Genomic DNA, 18,874 nt, shown 5'->3' with positions numbered 1-18,874 from the left:
TACATTGGTCCATCCTACTATTTTACTTTCTTTAAACTACCCAGAAAATCTATCCATCGTCCAAACCATCTTTAAACTACGTATTTCCACAACCAAAATAAGACTGTGCAAGCCCACGAAGTTTCTTCTGGAACTTCTTTTTCTAATTCTAATTGATGATCATGATTTTAAAAACTCTGATAGCGTTTTCTGATATATATATATATATATATTTTTTTTTTTTTTTTTTTTTTTTTTTTAAAACATTATTCTAGAGAAAAATCAGCTCTTTAACCATAGTCACAATTGCTTTAGTGAAGTAGCTTGGCCTTATAGAAATGAATAGGCTATATTTAATAAATGTAATGCTATATTACTCAACAGTGGAGCAATGTGTCTGGTTATCAATAGCCATAAGTAATCTGATCCTCAATTGTAACCAGCAGGTGGTGGTAGACCGTTAGCAATAAGCAAATAGTATCCATGAAGTGCTGCATCGCACGCGGCTCCTGTCGTCAGTGTATATAAAATGTAACCAATAAAAAGTAGCTTTCGTCAAGCGGCACTTTGTAACCAGCGGTGCACTGCGCTACAAGGTTAGTGAAGTGCAACCAAAGAGAAGAAAAACTGAGAAATCCGCATGACGACCCGGACTGTGGCCACTATTGTCAACCAGTAACACTGCTCCAGTTTCTTAACCTACCAACGATGTCCGTCGAGGAAAATCGCTCCAAGTGAACTAACGGGGGCATCTTTAATTTTATTCACTGTGAATGTCCGTTTGCACAGTGTATTTTTAGACAAGTTGCCCTTGCAGATAAATTCCGGTGGAAAATTGGGAAGCATCCGTATCCGGACAACGAGACGGGGAAGGATTATAAAGTAGCCCCTATAGCAGACTCGACAAGGAGCCTACACTATTACACCTGGATCAACAAATACGATCTCATTAATCTTTTACAACGAAATGGGGTGAGTAGCCTATATAGTGTAACTCACAACTCAATCCCATTACAACCCAGTTGTATTGGGCATTCAAGGAATAATTGCTGTTGCTATGAGAGAAAAGTTTACTGCAGTGTGCAGTCAGGTAAGACTCACTCATGCTTAATAACATATTGACAGCCACCTTAGAACAAGTGAGAGTAGGCCTACGCTTGCACAGTTTGGTCTATCACTGATGTGTTTTTCCCTGTTCAGATGCCTAAACATGGGCTAATTTGAAAATGGCACCAAATTTAGTGCATGCAAATCTTCTCTCCTTCTTCCATAGAAAAGAAGCCTCTCCTGCTTTATAAGATGTTTCCTCACCATCGAGAAAGGTAAGTTGTCATTATTTCACCCTGTAATTTGTGAAATAGCCTACTCATGCTATAGCGTGTAGAGAATACTGTCAATACATTGTCCATCTGCGACACATCTGCACATTTGACAGTTGCCAATAAAAAGTGTTGGCTTTATGACCTTGGAATGCTATCTACACACTTGAAATGCTCTTGCTGGATCTTTGCTTCTGCAGGACCTCTCTACAAGAGAGACTCCTACTAAAAGAGTCTCTTGCATCTTATGCATGAACGATCAATCCATGCTCACAAAGCAAATGGCTAGGAATATGGCTCTGAACTCACCTGTCCGATCTCTGAGTTATGGAGTGAGTGATGCTCTGGCTGCCTGTCATGGATACAACAGATAACCTGGAGTTGCATTGTTTATTAATGATTTTGATCATAAATAGTGTTTCATGTTGTAAACCTTGATTTATTCATTGAATTAAACTAGTTTGTGTTAGCGCTCCATCTGTTTGTTTTTTTCAAGTTTTCAAGTTATTTGAGCATTACTTCTCTGTAGTAGCCATATTGTGGCAACCCTATTGCTGTTTTAACTCAGATAGGAGAACTACTGTGAAGACAGCACAGGAAGGAAGTAATATTCCCCAGACTGTCTTTCAGAGAGAAATTGAGGAAAATCATTCTGTTTACAGTGTGTAGAATAATCAATGATGTGTAGACAACCAGATTTAATTGCTGGACATAGTGGAAGTGAACACTTTACAATAATGTTGCGTCACTGAATATGAATAATGCTATTGTTAACAGGAGTAAAGTGTTAGCTCAGCCCTTCTAGTGACAACTGTTCCACTCCCTATCTTTCCCATTCAAGTGAGTAAAATGTGCAATTCCTATAGCAATGGCAGCAGAGGGCACTCCTCAGTAAGGACAGTTAACATTGATGTAATGCAGTTAAAAAGCAAAAAATCTGTCTCTAAAATGAATATAAAAACTGTGTGGCTTACCTGATCTTTAATTTTCCTAAATTATCTGGACACTGATAATAAAATATGAAGACAATGTCATACTTACAGACTGGAAAATCTCCATTGGAGCCCATGTATTTTCCCTTAATCTCTTTAGCACCCTTGCTGGTACAAAATATGTTTTGCGGGAGTTCTCCTGTATATACATTCTCTGGTATAAGCTAATTTCTTTATATGTTATTGTATTGATGAAGTAGTGTGGCATGATATGATATAACAAGATATGGCTTGTTTGAGAGATATTTTGTAGGTTGTGGAATTGTCCCAAGAATTTAGTGGATTTTTTCATGATTATTCCAACTCTACATTGTCTCACATTCTGCTGTGGTAGAACTCAGTTGCTTACCCATTTACAGTAACCTCCTGGAGCATATCTAAGGAAACCGATCACTATTGTCAAGCCAGTCTGTGCTTGGAAACACCCAAATATGCCTAGCATTGTATCCTCTGCTTTCAATGAAGTAGGATGAGTAGCATATTCTGGAAAAAGAGCTGTTATCCAGTTAGTACTAGCAGAATAAAGAGACAATCCTCTAACAGTCAAACATCTGGATCGTGCTTTGCTTGTAGCCCTACAGGTCCCTCATGTCTCTGTGGTAGTGTAGTGCTACACCTTCTTGACACTCTGGCAATGTGTGGGCAGCTAAAATAAGAGCAGATCAAAGGGCTCCCTGGCGTCTCTCTGGCTCTGCAAGGTGATCCCACTGGATTAGTGGAGGCTGGTGGTGGTAGAAATCAGAGGACAGGCTCATTCTAATGCATGGAATGGAATGAGGAAAGGTATCAAACGTGTGGGGGGGCCTGCATAGAATTCAACTCACCAATGACCAATCGGAAGGGTAGTAGATGCAGCTCCGTCCCATAGAGGTGAAAGTGAAGGTGAGGGCTGTTGGTGGGGCTTAAGTCCTTCTACTGGATACATTCCCATACTCTTCATATTGGTATCAAGCATTCCATGCTTTTAATAAGTCTCACCTAACATGCCAACTACAACATTACTAGAACATATTTGTCTGACACCTTTGGTGCCAACAAATCTTAAAATAAGTTGACCAAACTGTAAAATATCAATGGCTCTGCCACATTGCACTGGCCTCATCCCCTGCTTGGCCAACCCTCTGATCAGTGTCTATGCCTGGGGTGGCTGCTTTATAAAAGCTGGTTAAGCATGAGATCAGCTGACAAGAGAAAGGATTACTGTGTGATGAGAAGGAGAATTACAGCTCAGGGTTTATCAGACAGTGGGCCAGCCAGCCAACCACCATCCACAAGCTCATCAAAGGCCTGTGTGCAGTTGCAGCTTTTTATGCAGCGTTTTTTGAAAGGTAGTGGCATGTTATTGTCTTGATTAAACAGGTTGTTTATGGTAGAGAAGATCTATGTAATGATGTGCATTTCTTTTATATACATGTATGTAGTATTCATTAAATACATTTTATAATGAAAGCTAAACTTAAAATCCCCTGAGAGTGTTCAGATGTCTTCGTAACAGGGCATGGATTCAATAACTCAAATCCGTACTACAACTATACTGCATGATCCTGTCTATGCCCAATACTGGATTTGTGTGTAACTAAAGAGGTCAGACAAAAACCCACAGCAGAGTTAAAATACAGTCAATTTGCAAACAGTGTAATGCAGCAATGCAGCAGGGTCCTGGTACTAATCTCTGCTGGCTGTCAGAGTGATCTTGGTGATAAATTCAACCATAGTCATCACCTATGTATGGTGTAGTAATAATTCACTACTCACATGAATCATTACACACTCAAATCCATGTCGCACACATCAGTACTTGATCTGTATCCTTAGCCATGGTTTTTAACTACCGTGGGTTGCATGTCCTGCATTGCTTAGATTGTATCGCAATGTATTGCCATATGTATTGTATTGCAATAGTATTGTATTGTGACCCATGTATCGTGTGATACGTGTTGCATCGTGAGGTCCTTGCCAGTACCCAGCCCAATTGAATATGGTGATGGGGAAATGCAAACTAGTAATCTGTCACTATGCACAAATGCATAATCTGTCTGACTTTACAATGTAATCTAATGGGTTTTGACTTAACTTTTCTTGTTGCTCAGAGTTCTGTTGTTTTGCAACTGACTGCTCTCCTGTTCATGTATGACTACTGTGTACAGCAACTGGACTTTCTCTCTCAGTGTTGTCATTCAGAAATGTTCCATGCTGCAGTTGCCCAACCATGCTCACAACCAATGGCATTGTTGCTTTGAAATATTGACCTCGTATCTAGGATACATAAGATGGTAACACTGGTAAGAGAGGGGAGCGCAAAGGTACTTAGGAAAGGGTTCAAAGCTTTTTAGCCAGTACCAAAACAACAACTTATACTAGCCAGTCACTGTCCTGCATGACTGGAGAATGAGCCTTGATGAGAGAGAGCTGCCAAAGGTGACAACAACATCTGTGGCATAATGGCAGGCAGTCACTACTTAGCTAATATTATGTTTACATAAAGAGTGGGCCTTAGGAGTCTGGCTCAGAAAACATGTGTGTGTGTGTATATATACAGTATGTGTATATATATATATATATATATATATATATATATATATATATATATATACATACAGTGGGGGAAATTATTTGATCCCCTGCTGATTTTGTTAGTTTGCCCAATTACAAAGAAATTAGTGGTCTATAATTTTTATGGTACTTTTATTTTAACAAATAGAGACAGAATATCAACAAAGAAGTCCAGAAAAAACACATTATATAAAGTTATAAATTCATTTGCATTTGATAAATGAAATAAGTATTTGATCCCCAAGCAAAACATGACTTAGTACTTGGTGGAGAAACCCTTGCTGGCAAGCACAGAAGTCAGATGTTTCTTATAGTTGGTCACCAGGTTTGCACACATCTCAGGAGGGATTTTGGTCCACTCCTCTTTACAGATCCTCTCCAAATCCTGAAGGTTTCAAGGCTTTTGCTTGGCAATTCGAAGCTTCAGCTCCCTTCACAAATTTTCGATAGGATTAAGGTCTGGAGACTAGCTAGGCCACTCCATGACCTTAGTGTGCTTCTTCTTGAGCCACTCCTTTGTTGCCTTGGCTGTATGTTTTGGGTCATTGTCATGCTGGAAGACCCATCCACGACCCATCCTCAGTGCTCTGGCTGAGGGAAGGAGGTTCTCGTCCAAGATCTTATGGTACATGGCCCCGTCCATTGGCCCCTCAATGCAGTGAAGTCGTCCTGTACCCTTAGCAGAGAAACAACCCCAAAGCATTATGTTTCCACCTCCGTGTTTGACGGTGGGGATGGTGTTCTTGGGATTGTAGCATTCAGCATTTCTCTCCCTCCAAACACGAAGAGTCGAATTTATGCCAAAGAGTTCAATTTTGGTCTCATCTGACCACATCACCTTCTCCCAAGCCTTCTCTGAATCATTTAGGTGTTCATTAGCAAACTTCAGATGGGCCTGTACATGTGCCTTCTTGAGCAGGGGGACCTTGCGGGCACTGCAGGATTTCAATCCGTTACGGTGTAGTGTGTTACCAATGGTTTTCTTGGTGACTGTGGTCCCAGCTGCCTTGAGATCATTACCAAGCTCCTCCTGTGTAGTTCTGGGCTGATCCCTCACCCTTCTCATGATCATCCTTACCCCACGAGGCAAGATCTTGCATGGAGCTCCAGGCCGAGGGCGATTGATGGTTATTTTGTATTTCTTCCATTTTCTAATAATTGCACCAACAGTTGTTCTCTCCTTCTCACCAAGCTTCTTGCTGATGGTCTTGTAGCCCATTCCAGCCTTGTGCAGGTCTACAACTCTTACCCTGATGTCCTTTGAATGTTCTTTGGTCTTGCCCATGGTGGTGGAGAGGTTGGAATGGAAGAGATTGATTCTATTGACAGGTGTCTTTTATACCCATAACAAGCAGAGATTAGGAGTACTTTTCCTAAAGTGACAGGACTAATCTGTGTGCCTCATGGGCATATAACCGGTCTGTATGAGCCAGAATTCTTGCTGGTTTTGTAGGGGATCAAATACTTATTTCCTTCGATCAAATGCAAATTAATTTATAACTTTATATAATGTGTTTTTTCTGGACTTCTTTGTTGATATTCTGTCTCTATTTGTTAAAATAAAAGTACCATAAAAATTATAGACCGCTCATTTCTTTGTAATCGGGTGAACTAACAAAATCAGCAGGGGATCAAATAATTATTTCCCCCACTGTATATATATATCACTCACCGAGCAGGAGGTGGTATAATGGTGTGAGGAATGTTTTCTTGGCACACTTGGGCCCGTTAATACTAATCAATCATCGCTTGAATGCCACAGCCTATTTGAGTATTGTTGCTGACCATGTGCATCCCTTCATGGCCACAATTTACCCATCTTCTAATGGCTACTTCCAGCATGATAATGCACCATGTCACAAAGCAAAAGTCATCTCAAACTGGTTTCATGAACATGACAATGAGTTCAGTGTTCTTCAGTCGCCTTCCCAGTCACCGGATCTGAATCCTATAGAACACCTTTGGGATGTGGTAGAACGGGAGATTCACAGCTTGAAAGTGCACCTGAAAAATCTGCAGGAATTGCGAGATGCAATCATGTCATCATGGACCAGAATCTCAAAGGAATGTTTCCAACATCTTGTGGATCAATGCCACGAATTGAGGCTGTTTTGAGAGCAAAGAGAGGCCCTACCCAGTATTAATATAGTGTTCTTAATAAAGTGCTCAGCGAGTGTATATACTTAGATTTGTTCAGTCTTCTGTGTTTGATTAGTGTCTAACCTTATAATGCAGTGATAACCAACACCATCAATCAAGTGTGTTAATGTGCTGGATTATAAAAAAGCTGCACATCTTGTAGATCTTTGGACTAGGGCTAGTAAACACTGTGGTAAAAAATAGATGCAGAAAGTTAGTCTTAGTAAAACACAAAAACACTGTCAGGTTTGTGTGTGTTTGTCGTCACATGCTTAGCTACATCTGGGGTTGTTCTATTGGTTACTGCCACTGTCTGCTTGGGATTAAATCCCAGTCCCATCACTCTTCTGACACACATCTAACCTCTCCCCCGTCTGTATGTCACTGTTTATCTGACCAAATGCTAAGCTGCATCTTCCCTCACCCTTCCAGGGAGCAGCCAATCTTCAGCGCCAGGGCCCATGTGTTCCAGATCGACCCGACCACCAAGAGGAACTGGATCCCCGCCAGCAAGCATGCTGTCACCGTCTCCTTCTTCTATGATGCCAACAGGAACGTCTACCGCATCATCAGTGTGGGCGGTACCAAGGTGAACCCGACCGCTGTTTTGTGTTCGACTCACGGGAAGGCAAATACAGGCCACAGTTACCTTATGTGGCCTTGTTGAAAGCTGTATGGTATTGTTTAAAGCTGTGATTAAAGGGATGTTTTCTCTTAAAGGGATTTAGGATTATGTGGTCGGCCAATAATGTGGCCTCATTCACAATCATTTGGCATTACTAGCCAATAAAACACTTTACAGTTTGGCAAAGAGTGCAGCTAAAAATTACTACATGTATAGTCCTGCTTTGGCGTGGTGTTTGACATTGTAGAGTCTCTTATGACTGCTCACTCTCTTATTGCTGTGAACGATTAAATCTATTCCTGTATTACTGAAGGCCTTGGTTGCGCAGCATACTAGACCTAAAAAGCAGTTGTAAATTTAATTAATTTGAAACCAAGTGTGCTGCTCTTAAGTCAATGAAACAAGAAAAGTGGAATGTGAACAGAAACTTGATGACACTGAACAAAGATCAAGGCGCATTTTCCACATAAGCTTCAGATTTAGATAGATGCCTCCCAGTAATCTATCTTATCTCATCTTAACACCTCTGGTTTGACCCACATTCCAAATTCAGACCATGTGGACAGCAGCTCAATTCTCCCTCACTTGTGTCTGGCACTGTGGTACCCATGTCATGTGAAAACAACATGTTTTCTCAGACTACCATAATCATTTGTTGAAAAAGCTCCCCTTAAGCTGCTGTTCTCGTTCTGGGTTTTGAAGTCAGTTCTATTATAGTAATTCTGCAGCTGACATAAAAGGTTATAAATAGGTCTGCAGTGTCTCACGTGACATGAGAAAATGAGTTGTTTTAGCCATTTGTCTGGGCTGCAATGTGAAATTGTATTTGCTAAGCTGTTGAACGGATAGGTCAGTCACAGAAATGCCATTGGTCAATCACAGAAACGTTATGGCCTGAAAAATAATTTGGATTTTCAAATGCACTCTCAAAATCCTGAAAAGACTTCCCTTAACAAGTCAAGAAATGTGCTAGGACTAGAGATTAGGCACTTGTAATCATGTTTGTATTAATATTTGTATTTTTTAATATGAGAAGAACTAGTCTTTATATTTACACACATATGAATAATCATATGATATGCAAGGTTATATTCATCAGGCAAGGTAGAACTACAGTATTTGATTGTGTCTTCTTCCCTCCACAGGCCATTATTAACTGCACCATTACACCCAGCATGACATTCACTAGAACCTCACAGAAGTTTGGCCAGTGGGCGGACAGCAGGGCTAACACAGTGTATGGCCTGGGCTTTGCCACCGAGCAGCAGCTACATCAGGTGAAGATCTCGAATTTCCTTTTAGATGATGGTCCGTTGTCAATAAATAACAGTGCTTTTTGATTATGGGCAACAACACATTGTATATTCAAAGACTTTGGATGATGTGAATTGAATTGTCCAACGTTAATGCATTTATCTCTCACCTCCTTCAGTTTTCTGAGCGGTTTAAGGAGGTGAAAGAGGCTGCTCGTTTAGCACGTGAAAAGTCCCAGGACAAGATGGAGTTGGCCAACACCGCCCTTACCATCGCTGCCCCACAGGTGAGCACCGACAGTGTTGTAAAAATCCGAAAAGCAACGGATGAACCTTCTCGGCACACCCAGATCCTAGGAACATTTGAGAATCCTAGCCGGAGTGATTGGTCAGGAACTTAAGTAGCGGTACATAGAGGTACTGCTGTCTCACAGCCTCTCTTGAGGTTGGGTAGGAGAGGAGGGATGGGAAGGAAAGGTGTAAGAAGAATGAGCTGGGTCATTTGTCTCTAAGGAAAGTGAGAGGAGAACTAGGCCGATGGTAAAATTATTCCATGCAGCGCACTGCCTTGCCTGGCTCTGTCTGCTAACTGCAGAGGACGTTGAAATTATGCAAGTAATCTGCTCAGGCCAATTCATCAATACAGAACAATTATCCATTAGATATCTACCTGGTCATGAAAAACTTGTCTATTTCTCTTCAATGTTGTGGCTGAGTGCTTTTCAAGTGTCTCTCATTCCAATTAATGGCACATTGGGAAAATCAACCCCTTGGAAAATTGCTAATAAATGATAAGTTTTTGCTAAATACTGCTATTCTGCATCACTAATAAGTCCATTGAATTTGATTGATCAGTAGGCTTTTATGCAGTTGACATTGGTGTTTTTTATCCTCTTGCTATCTGATGACTTGGGGTTTCTCCTCCAGTTCTCCCAGGTGGGTCTCATGTTTGCTTGGTTTCCAACCTTCATCATTCACATTGAGTTTGAGTTTCCCTGAGTGCTTGCCTCTGAAATTGATGTCACTCAATTATCCTTTCTGGTGACATCAAACTATCTGACACTCCTCTTGTGACAGGATGCTATTGTCTGGAATGGTGTCCTGTGTTTCTCTTAGGAAAAATAGTTGTTACTTTATCACACCAGAGCAGGCACCATTCTCATCCTGAGAGAGTTGATGTAATTCACTCCCTGTGGTGAACCGATCAGGGACTGATATGGCAGGGATGTAGCTGTAAAAGTGTGACGAATACACCATAGCATGTAGGGATGACAGGACACACATGAATACAGTAGGAGATAACACTAAAGCAAACATTTATTTAATATTGTTGCATTTCATCAGAGTGAGGAAAGAAATTCCAGTCATTGTGGGTGCAACTTTAGCTGGTCTTTCTTTTTTTGTATGTACCTGTAAGTAGGGTTGCACAATTCCTGTACGTTTCAGAAACTTTCCCAAACCATGGTAGCTTACTGGTAATTTTGGGAATCTATGGGAACTTCAGACATTTTCTGAAATGTTCCTAAAATACTACTCTGCAAATGTAAAATGTATTTTCTATATTGCGTTTCTATGTGCCCATCATGTGCGTGAGTTACACAATGGTATAACATTATTTTATGGAGAAATATGCAGTTTAAATCAGATTGCTTGCTAACTAGCTAACTTAGCCAAATCACCCCTGATACAGACATGGGCATGTCATATGTTTTGAAACATGATGTGTCCACCCTATGTTTCCCCCATTCATGTTTTAACAACAACAAAAACGTGTTGTCAACCTTATTTACAGCATTCTTTTGTGTTTTAAATCGCAATGTTGCTGGTTTAAAAAAAATATTGATCTAGAGACAATACTAGCAGGTGGACACATAACAATCTAGAGTTCATGACAAGCTCTTTAAAGTGTTCATTTATTGAAGCATAAAGTGATAAATATCAAGTGATAAGCCTCAAAGTAGTATATTTGCTGGATAAATGTATTGGTGTAGTAGTATGTCAAAAATCAACCAAACTTCATTCTAAAACCATGATTGATTGTGATGAAGATCCCATCAAATGTTCTTCTTTTACAGTGCCTTGAACAGTATTCACCCTGATGCACAATGTTAGCAATTTAAAATACATTTACCAGGAACATTCCCTCTTTGCAACCCTACCTGTAAGTTAATTTGACCTTGGAAACCAGGTGAGTGGCCTGGTATTCCTAGTTACTTCAGTTACTCTTTGTAGAAAGAAAAAAGGCAGAGCAGCAATCACTGCACCCCCAAGGACTTTAGTACAGTTACTGTTGAGGTTACATTTCTGTTATGTTGTGTGTTAGGACCTCTGTGACGAGCTCCAGTCGCCGCCGGTGATGTGTGTGAACGGTCCTGGAGAGGACAAACTGTTCCGTAGCCAAAGTGCAGACATCACACTGTCTTCTGAGAAGGAGCGCATTAAAAAGATGCTCTCCGAAGGGTAACCCACTTACACACACACTCTTGTCTTGTCAGGGTCTGATCCATTGTCTGCAGAACAAAAAACATTTTGGGGGAAAAATTGTTTTCTTTATCAAATGTTCATTTTTATAAAGTAAGTATGCACTCAATAAAAGCTCAGGCTGAAAAACTGTTGAGGCAAGGATGGTTTTCTCTCAAACTAGCCTGAACTAACACTCCCTGATACTGCTTTTTACCATGAAACATAAAAGAGGAGTGCTACTTCAAGTTTATCTCTGTAAATCAAATCTCTTCACTTGTATTAATGTTGTGTCCTCAATATATATATACAGTATTACATTCGATTTAACAAGGAGTTTGATATTCATACATCAAATGGACTCTATTGATCCCCCACCAGACATTATCATCCCCACTTTTTATTTAGCCTAGACTGATTAGGCTTTTTCATCATTGAATATAGCTGATATTGGGGCATGATGTGGAGACAGACATTAGCCATACCTAATGTACTGACTCACACAGACAGGGAGAAGGTTACCCACATGCATATCAACCTACCATTCAGTCCATACTACCCACTCTGCTTTTATCCCTGTTGCCCATTATTACAACACAAGGCTACTTTTTAAAATGTGGTCGCTATGGAGAGTCATTGCGATCAGATCATCATCCCAAGCTTTCTAACAACAGAATGGCACAGTGCTGTAAGGGCAAAGGATCACAGAGCGAGAAGATTTTATGGGCAGATTGTATTAACTACAAGTGAGGACACATTTGGTTATTGAGCTATACGAATGGCTCAACAGAATGCCTGTTTTCTCTATTATGCTATCTTTCCTAATTGTTGAGTACCTACAGTATAATAAATACATAGCCTACATGTAGGATGGAGAAGTGTGTCTCCTCTCAATACATTCCATTTCTGGAATAAGTGATTGTCAGAAAATGTAAAAAAGGTTCTTGTTGGGTATCTTCCAGGTCTATTTGCGAGATGAACCTTGAGGCGGAGCTCTTCACCCTGCAGGACAGTAACTCAAAGCTGGTGGCGGCACTACATGAAGCTAATTCTAACGTGGAGCAGTGGAAGAAACAGCTGGCTGCCTACCAGGAGGAGACTGAGAGGCTACGAGACCAGGTGAGAGCGGAGGTGAAACCAAATGAGAGGGTCATGAGACAGTCAGAGCCTCCCTAGTCTCACCAAGTCAAGATGGACTGAATTTTAGAAAGCGTTACCGATTCAATCGACAAATTCAGGGAAGTTGAGTTGGTGGATTTCTTTTTAAACAGGGAACTTAATGTATGTTGCTCATGCTCACCTGTGAAATGAGGGCATGAAAAACATATTAAGATAATTCCATATTTTCATTTTTTGCAAGTCGTGTTGTAAACATCATAGTCTTTGGCAAGGGTGGAACGGAAGGGGCATCGGCAGCAAAAATGGAGGTTGCATCATGTCACAATGTATTTCTTTTAGCATATAACCAGGTTCTATTAGTTTTAACAAAGGCTGAGTGAATTAAATGTCAGAAAATAGAAGAGAAATAGCTTAGAGGTGAAGATATGAGCATGTCTTTTGTTGAACTATTACGTAGCCACATCACATAATGAAGAGGAGAATTTTTTAATTTTTTTTATCAGCTTCATGAAACAGTGCTCGCCTCACATAATCCTCCTTCCATACTTATCTTAATGTTGTGACCTGTAGGCCAGACGTTAATAGTGAAGGTCAAATCAAATTATTAATGACAGTGCTGTGAAACACTGCTCTGTCAGTGCAAACAGAAGACAGGACACTGTAGGAGCAAAACCCTGTTCAAACATGAACGGGTGATGAGTCATTGCCTTGCTCTGATAATGACAGCATTTAAAGTCTCCAGCGTGCCCTTTTTCCACGGAGGGAGGTCATGCCGGTTTTGATTGGGTCATCTTTTTCAGACAATGCGTTTCCTAAATAAAAGGACACATTGGTTGGTAGCTCACTTTATCATCCTTTGACAGGACTACTCCTGAGAAGCTGCCTTTTCCTAGAGACCTTAATAAAGTTATGGGTGGGTTTGGATTTGTGGGCACCCAATCAAATATGTTTAATATGTACATTGCATGTTATACCAACATTTATTTTATTTCTTTTAGTCTGAATGTAGAGAATTTCCTATTTAGAATTGTATCCATCTGTGAATAGGATTACACACCTGGAATCATGTTTGTCTCTCACCTGTGAGGTGTACAGTGTGTCTTTTGTCAGACAAAATGTTCTATATATGATGAGAAATGTGCATTTAGTAAAAAATATTGTTAAGGATTTTTCTTCCGGTTCTTTGTCAATATCAATAGGTCTTGTTACGGTCGCAGGCTGCTTAGTACTGAGTCTTTAGGGAATTCAGTAGCCTCAAGCCATTGATTAAAACCTTTAGATTCAACATTGATCCTCTCTACTATTCTACCATTTTGTGGTTTTAGTGTACTCTCTATGGCATGGGAGGCTGGTGGAGGCAGAAATCGGAGGACAGGCTCATTGTAATGCATGGAATGGAAATGAGGAATGGTATCAAACATGTGTGTTTGATACCATTGATACCAAGCCCGTCTTCCAATTTTAACCTCCACAAGGTGGTCTATGGACATCAGTTCCAGCAGTCCCAACAGATTAACACCGTCCATACTGCGTTATTAATATCATTAATGTTCCTCCTCGAATACAAATAGGCAAGCCAGCCATTGCTGGTGAACCAAGAACCCCCCCCCCACACACACACACACACACACACATTTCTCTTTATCTGAAGTTGGCGACCAGGTGGCTGAAAATGGTTCACGTCTCCAGAGGGTGAAAGAGAGAGGGGTTTGTAGGACAGCGATATCCTACTTTCAATGCCCTAGTTAGGAGAAATGAAAAATCACCAGAGGGAGCTGGCAGCTACTCGTTTAGTTTTTCTCCTCCCCCCTACCATACACGGTTAAAAATAATCTAGCCTCTCTCAAGGCTCTCAGAGAGGCAGAGACCTTTTAGAGGTGTCCTTCTACTTTTGTGCTGCTTTATGGTCTGAGCTGACACTGCAGTGAGGTTTAAATTCCCAGTTACCTGATAATGGTGGTGTCTCTGTCCCTGCCTAGCATGAGGCAGCAGCCTTAGCCCTGGGTCAGGGGGTGGGATCACAAATACGATGTTTAATATAGAGATGTATAGGAACAGGAGACATTGTGTCGATGTTAGAGTATGTTTTGGTCTCCGACTTCACCATCCAATGAGATGCATCTCCAAATACTATATCATTCACTACTTATGTGCATTCCATTCAGTTTTATCTACCATGTGATTTGTCTATGCACTCTAGTGTTGTAACTTTGCAGGTTTTGCATTTGAGGTTTTGTGTATTTGTTAAGCGTATGGCTTTTTGTTTGGTTGGAAAGATACTGTAGTTTTGCATGTCTATGAACTGTATTCTCAGAGGCACTACTGTTACTTTTTGGAATGTGATTAGGGTGTTGGGGGCAATAGGCAATACCATCCATAGCTATGTAAAACAGACATTATCATTTTGTGATTAATGTTGCACCAGCATTCACAACTAGTAAAGAACATGCCCATTGCAATGCTAGGCTTTTATGAATGGCCCTGTAAAGATTCAGAAGTATATGAAAGATTTAAAAAAAAAAAAAAAAAAAAGAGAATAAAGGATACAAGAAAGAATACATTGTTAATGGCAGGGGCAAGTGGATATACTATACATATTGAGGAATAATTCTTCTATGACTCACACCTGGCCCATACTATTCAGAAGACTTGAGCAAGAAGCAAATAAGACACTGGGGTCTGACAGGGGCTGCTAACATTTCATAGACATGTCATCACAGATCTGTTTGTGCTATATAGCCAACTCCTATTACTATCGGCTACAGAAGAGTCAGCTGAAGCCTGTACAGATCTGGTACCTAGCTTAAATTATTGTGGTTTCACTTCTATGTTGATTTTCCCAAGGTATCTGTGCTTAACCCCGTCTCTTTATTGTCTGTTGGTAGGTGGCTGATCTGGAAGCCCATGGGGGCCAAGGTCCCAGTGACCTGCTGAAGGATGAGCTGACTCAGTCTCTAGAGGAGCTGGAGGCCCTGCTCAAGGCTAAGGATGAGGTCAGGAGAGATTGTTCATTATTATGGCTTCAGCAACTGGTCCAAGGCTGGTGTTCTTGCTTAGCTCATGGTGGCTGAGGTTGTTTGTTTGGTGGGGGGGGTTGTTGGGTTTCACTGGAAAGGTCATTGTGGAAACCTTTAAGGCTGTTGTTCTGTTTCGTGTTCCATGGCTTTCATGGTATAGTAAATGTCTAGGGGTCAATGAGAGAATAATCATATTTGTGTTTCAGGAAATACATATTCTACAAAGTAAGAAGGCAGAATACCATGAGATGGAGCAAGAAAGAGAAGAGGCCATCCATAGATTACAAGTAAACCTGCACAATGAAGAGACAAGTTTTTGTGTTTTAAATATTCAAGCATTCATTCAGTGTTGTTTTGGTGTAATGTTTTGTTTTGGTGTAAGTGAAAAGGTATTCTTCAAAAAAGTTCTAAAAGTAGAGCAGAATGAATGTACAGTGTAAGTAAGTTACACATACAATAGAATAGTTTTATAAATATTGTGAGAACAATCTTTTTTCCTTTAATTTTTCAACTGAGGTGCCATCCTGTGGTTCAGTGATGATAACACATCACAATATCTCCAACATGCCTTTTCGCCTGTGGTTTCTCAGGAGATGGAGATGCGTAATGTGGAGCTGGAGCGGCGGGTCCAGAATGCCGAACAGAACCTGTCCTCCTCCCTGGAGGAGCGGGACCGCACAGAGAATGAGGTGCAGAGGGCCATTGAGATCCTGGATGTCAAGATCTTTGACCTGAATGACCTAAGGCAGAGCCTGGTCAAGCTCATCGACAAATAGACAAAAAGAGGATGGGATTGTTTGTGATGCCCAGTGCAGAGAAATGGAAAAGGAGAGGGAGAAGAAAACATAAGGAGTGTGTCCTCGTTCTCTCCTGCTTAAAGCACAACACTGCTACTACTGTTGGAAAAGATGGCTGCAGCTCTGGGTCCTTGCAGCAGCAATACTGTACTGTTGTTTTCAGCTTGTTAAGCATAGGTTGTGATGTTACCTACTGTAGGCAGCATTTCTGGTACTGTTTGTCCAATGGTATGCTATATTTCACGTTGCTTTCTTAAGTAACATTCAAGGCAATAATCTAAGTGCTAAGCAGTTTATCTGATATTATGAATATTGTCACGGATGAGACCAGAGATCATTATAGGTGCTTGTAGATGTAGTTTTCATACTTTTGAGATAAACAGATTTTATAACTTGGAGATCTAATGTTTTAGGAGTGCTGTGGATTATGTGTTCATTTTCCAGTTAGGGGATAGACATATTCTAAACAAATCTTATGCATGCTTGGAAATAAGCAGTGCACCACAATGTGAAAGGATTATATATTAAATAAAATAAAAACTCTGCATAGCTTGTTTTCAAATTGTTGGCGATCACCACTAAATTGCCTAAACAACTTACAATAACAGAATGGTAAATATTTAGTTAATATTTAGTTAATATTTAGTTAATTTAGTTAACTTTAATTAATTAATGTTAAATTATGCACTCTTTTTTTCTAATGTTCATCTGAGCAGTTACATTGAATGTGTTGTCAGAGATCCAAAGAAATCCCTTTGCAATAGTCTTGAAATAGCACAATTAGTAACATAGAATGTAATTGACTATTATATCACATCCATCCATCAAAGTGTTTCCAGATTGAAAAAGTATACACATTAAGAGCTCTGGTTCAACGAATGATAGCAATATAAACAATATTTAAAGAAAAATGACTTGCTGTACGTATTGAATTGAGATTATGACCACATACTGTACACATTAACATTGAACAATAGTTGTACAACACATTCGCCAGATATTATAACAGTTTCAAGGTGCATACACACTTGCATACAACATGCATTGTGCAATGTACACATACACCCACTTCGAATGTGATCGACAGCTATTTACATAATGTGCCGGCAGGCAACTATGCACATTTTCTTTTCCACGCTTATTTATAATGTTCAACTGGGATTATAAGCAAACAAAAACAGCTAATCATTCACATCCAAGGCGCAAAACATTACAACCATTTTACACCACCTGAAGGATGTGAAGTGTTTAGTCGACCATTGAAAAATATTTGATGTACAACTGTTGTTTGTGTGTACAGTATGTAGCCTAAGGAATTATGTTCTTTATCAGATTTGTGTTGATGAAAACCACAGTTAAATCAGAAATCAGATGTGTCTGGGTGTGATTTGTAAATTATAACTTTGTTATCTATGGTTCTATGTTGTGAATGAGAGTGTGATACAAGAGGTATGAGGCATGGGAAAGGAACTTTGGTACAAACGTGATTGTGAATATATTACGAATTTCAACCATTTAAGACCTTAAGACACCAAAGACCACCAAATGTTTTTGGAGAGTTTTCAAAAGCTTGACTCGTGTAGCATATTTTCATTTTGTTCACAATTAATGTTGAACTTTACGATAAATAAGTTAATTGATAAATAGATACCTGTAGGTGACCAAGATAGATGATAAGATTTAGGACATAAATACTTGCTCTTGCAATAAATCAATGTAATAAGGAGGTCTCAAAATCGTGTAACTGTTGTTATTAACTTCTCGAGCCTGACTGCTCAATAATTTACATCACTTCAATCTTATTGTCTTCGTTTTGAGGCTTGATGAGTGATTGTTTCCATCATTGATATTTTTTTAAATAATTGTTCAGCACCTAGTTGCTTTCATAGCTTATTAGAGGATCTTTATGTTCAGCTGGAAACAATACGGGCCTCTTGCAACGTACACAAAAAAAAATTGCTCGCCAGTTTACACCATGCAGTGTGTTCTGGAAAGTGTACATTTAAATGCAATTGCAGCGTCAAATTACCGGCGTCTAAACCGGCTTAAATTGGATGCACCTGCTCAGCAGCGTTTAGGGTTTAATCTCACCTGTTGCGTACCATGAGCACATGTTCCGAACACACATTAGACCTACAAATTCAAGGTTTTACATAGAGTACAGTCTACAAGAGTGCTACATTGTTTTTCCCAGGAAATCAAAGCCCACACGTTGTATTTCTTGACATCAATAATGGCTATTCAATATTTCCACATCCTTGCCAGTATTGGGCAACAGGTTTTGCTATTTAATTGATGTGATATTTTCATTCTTATTGACTTATTATTAAATGTGTAACTGAATATATCATGGCATTGTTTTTACACGCAATAAATGTTGGTTCATTGTGCTGATGGGACTCCGACAGTTTATTTTCTTCTTCAGCACCATATCAGTGTCTACATATGAAAATTGCGATGTTCTGTGTTCTGTAGTGAAAAAGATAAGTAGAAAAAGTCCTCTAAAAATTACCCCCTATGATGTCATAGATTTTTTTAAAGTTATTTTTTAATAGTTATTCCCAAAAACTACACTGAGTTTGCAGCTGGTGGGGGTTGCAGCTGAGATTTTGAAAAACACA

General features: G+C 39.8%; 1 protein-coding gene across 1 annotated transcript; it reads left to right on the top strand.

The window, feature by feature from the left end:
* The first annotated feature begins 510 nt into the window (after positions 1-510).
* Positions 511-18,617, top strand: LOC310801316 (homer protein homolog 3-like). Its single transcript, XM_083665311.1, has 10 exons — positions 511-951; positions 1,253-1,301; positions 7,415-7,571; positions 8,753-8,884; positions 9,040-9,147; positions 11,184-11,320; positions 12,283-12,439; positions 15,325-15,432; positions 15,663-15,743; positions 16,047-18,617. Exons 2-10 carry the CDS (start codon positions 1,279-1,281, stop codon positions 16,230-16,232), a joined length of 1,089 nt encoding a protein of 362 aa, XP_083521437.1. The 5' UTR covers positions 511-951; positions 1,253-1,278; the 3' UTR covers positions 16,233-18,617.
* Positions 18,618-18,874: the final 257 nt, after the last annotated feature.

Source organism: Argentina silus (genome assembly GCF_951799395.1).
Source record: "Argentina silus genome assembly, chromosome: 1".
Classification (NCBI taxonomy): Eukaryota; Metazoa; Chordata; class Actinopteri; order Argentiniformes; family Argentinidae; genus Argentina; species Argentina silus.
The sequence above is the reverse complement of the archived record's forward strand: the minus strand, read 5'-3'. Positions and strand labels throughout refer to the sequence as shown.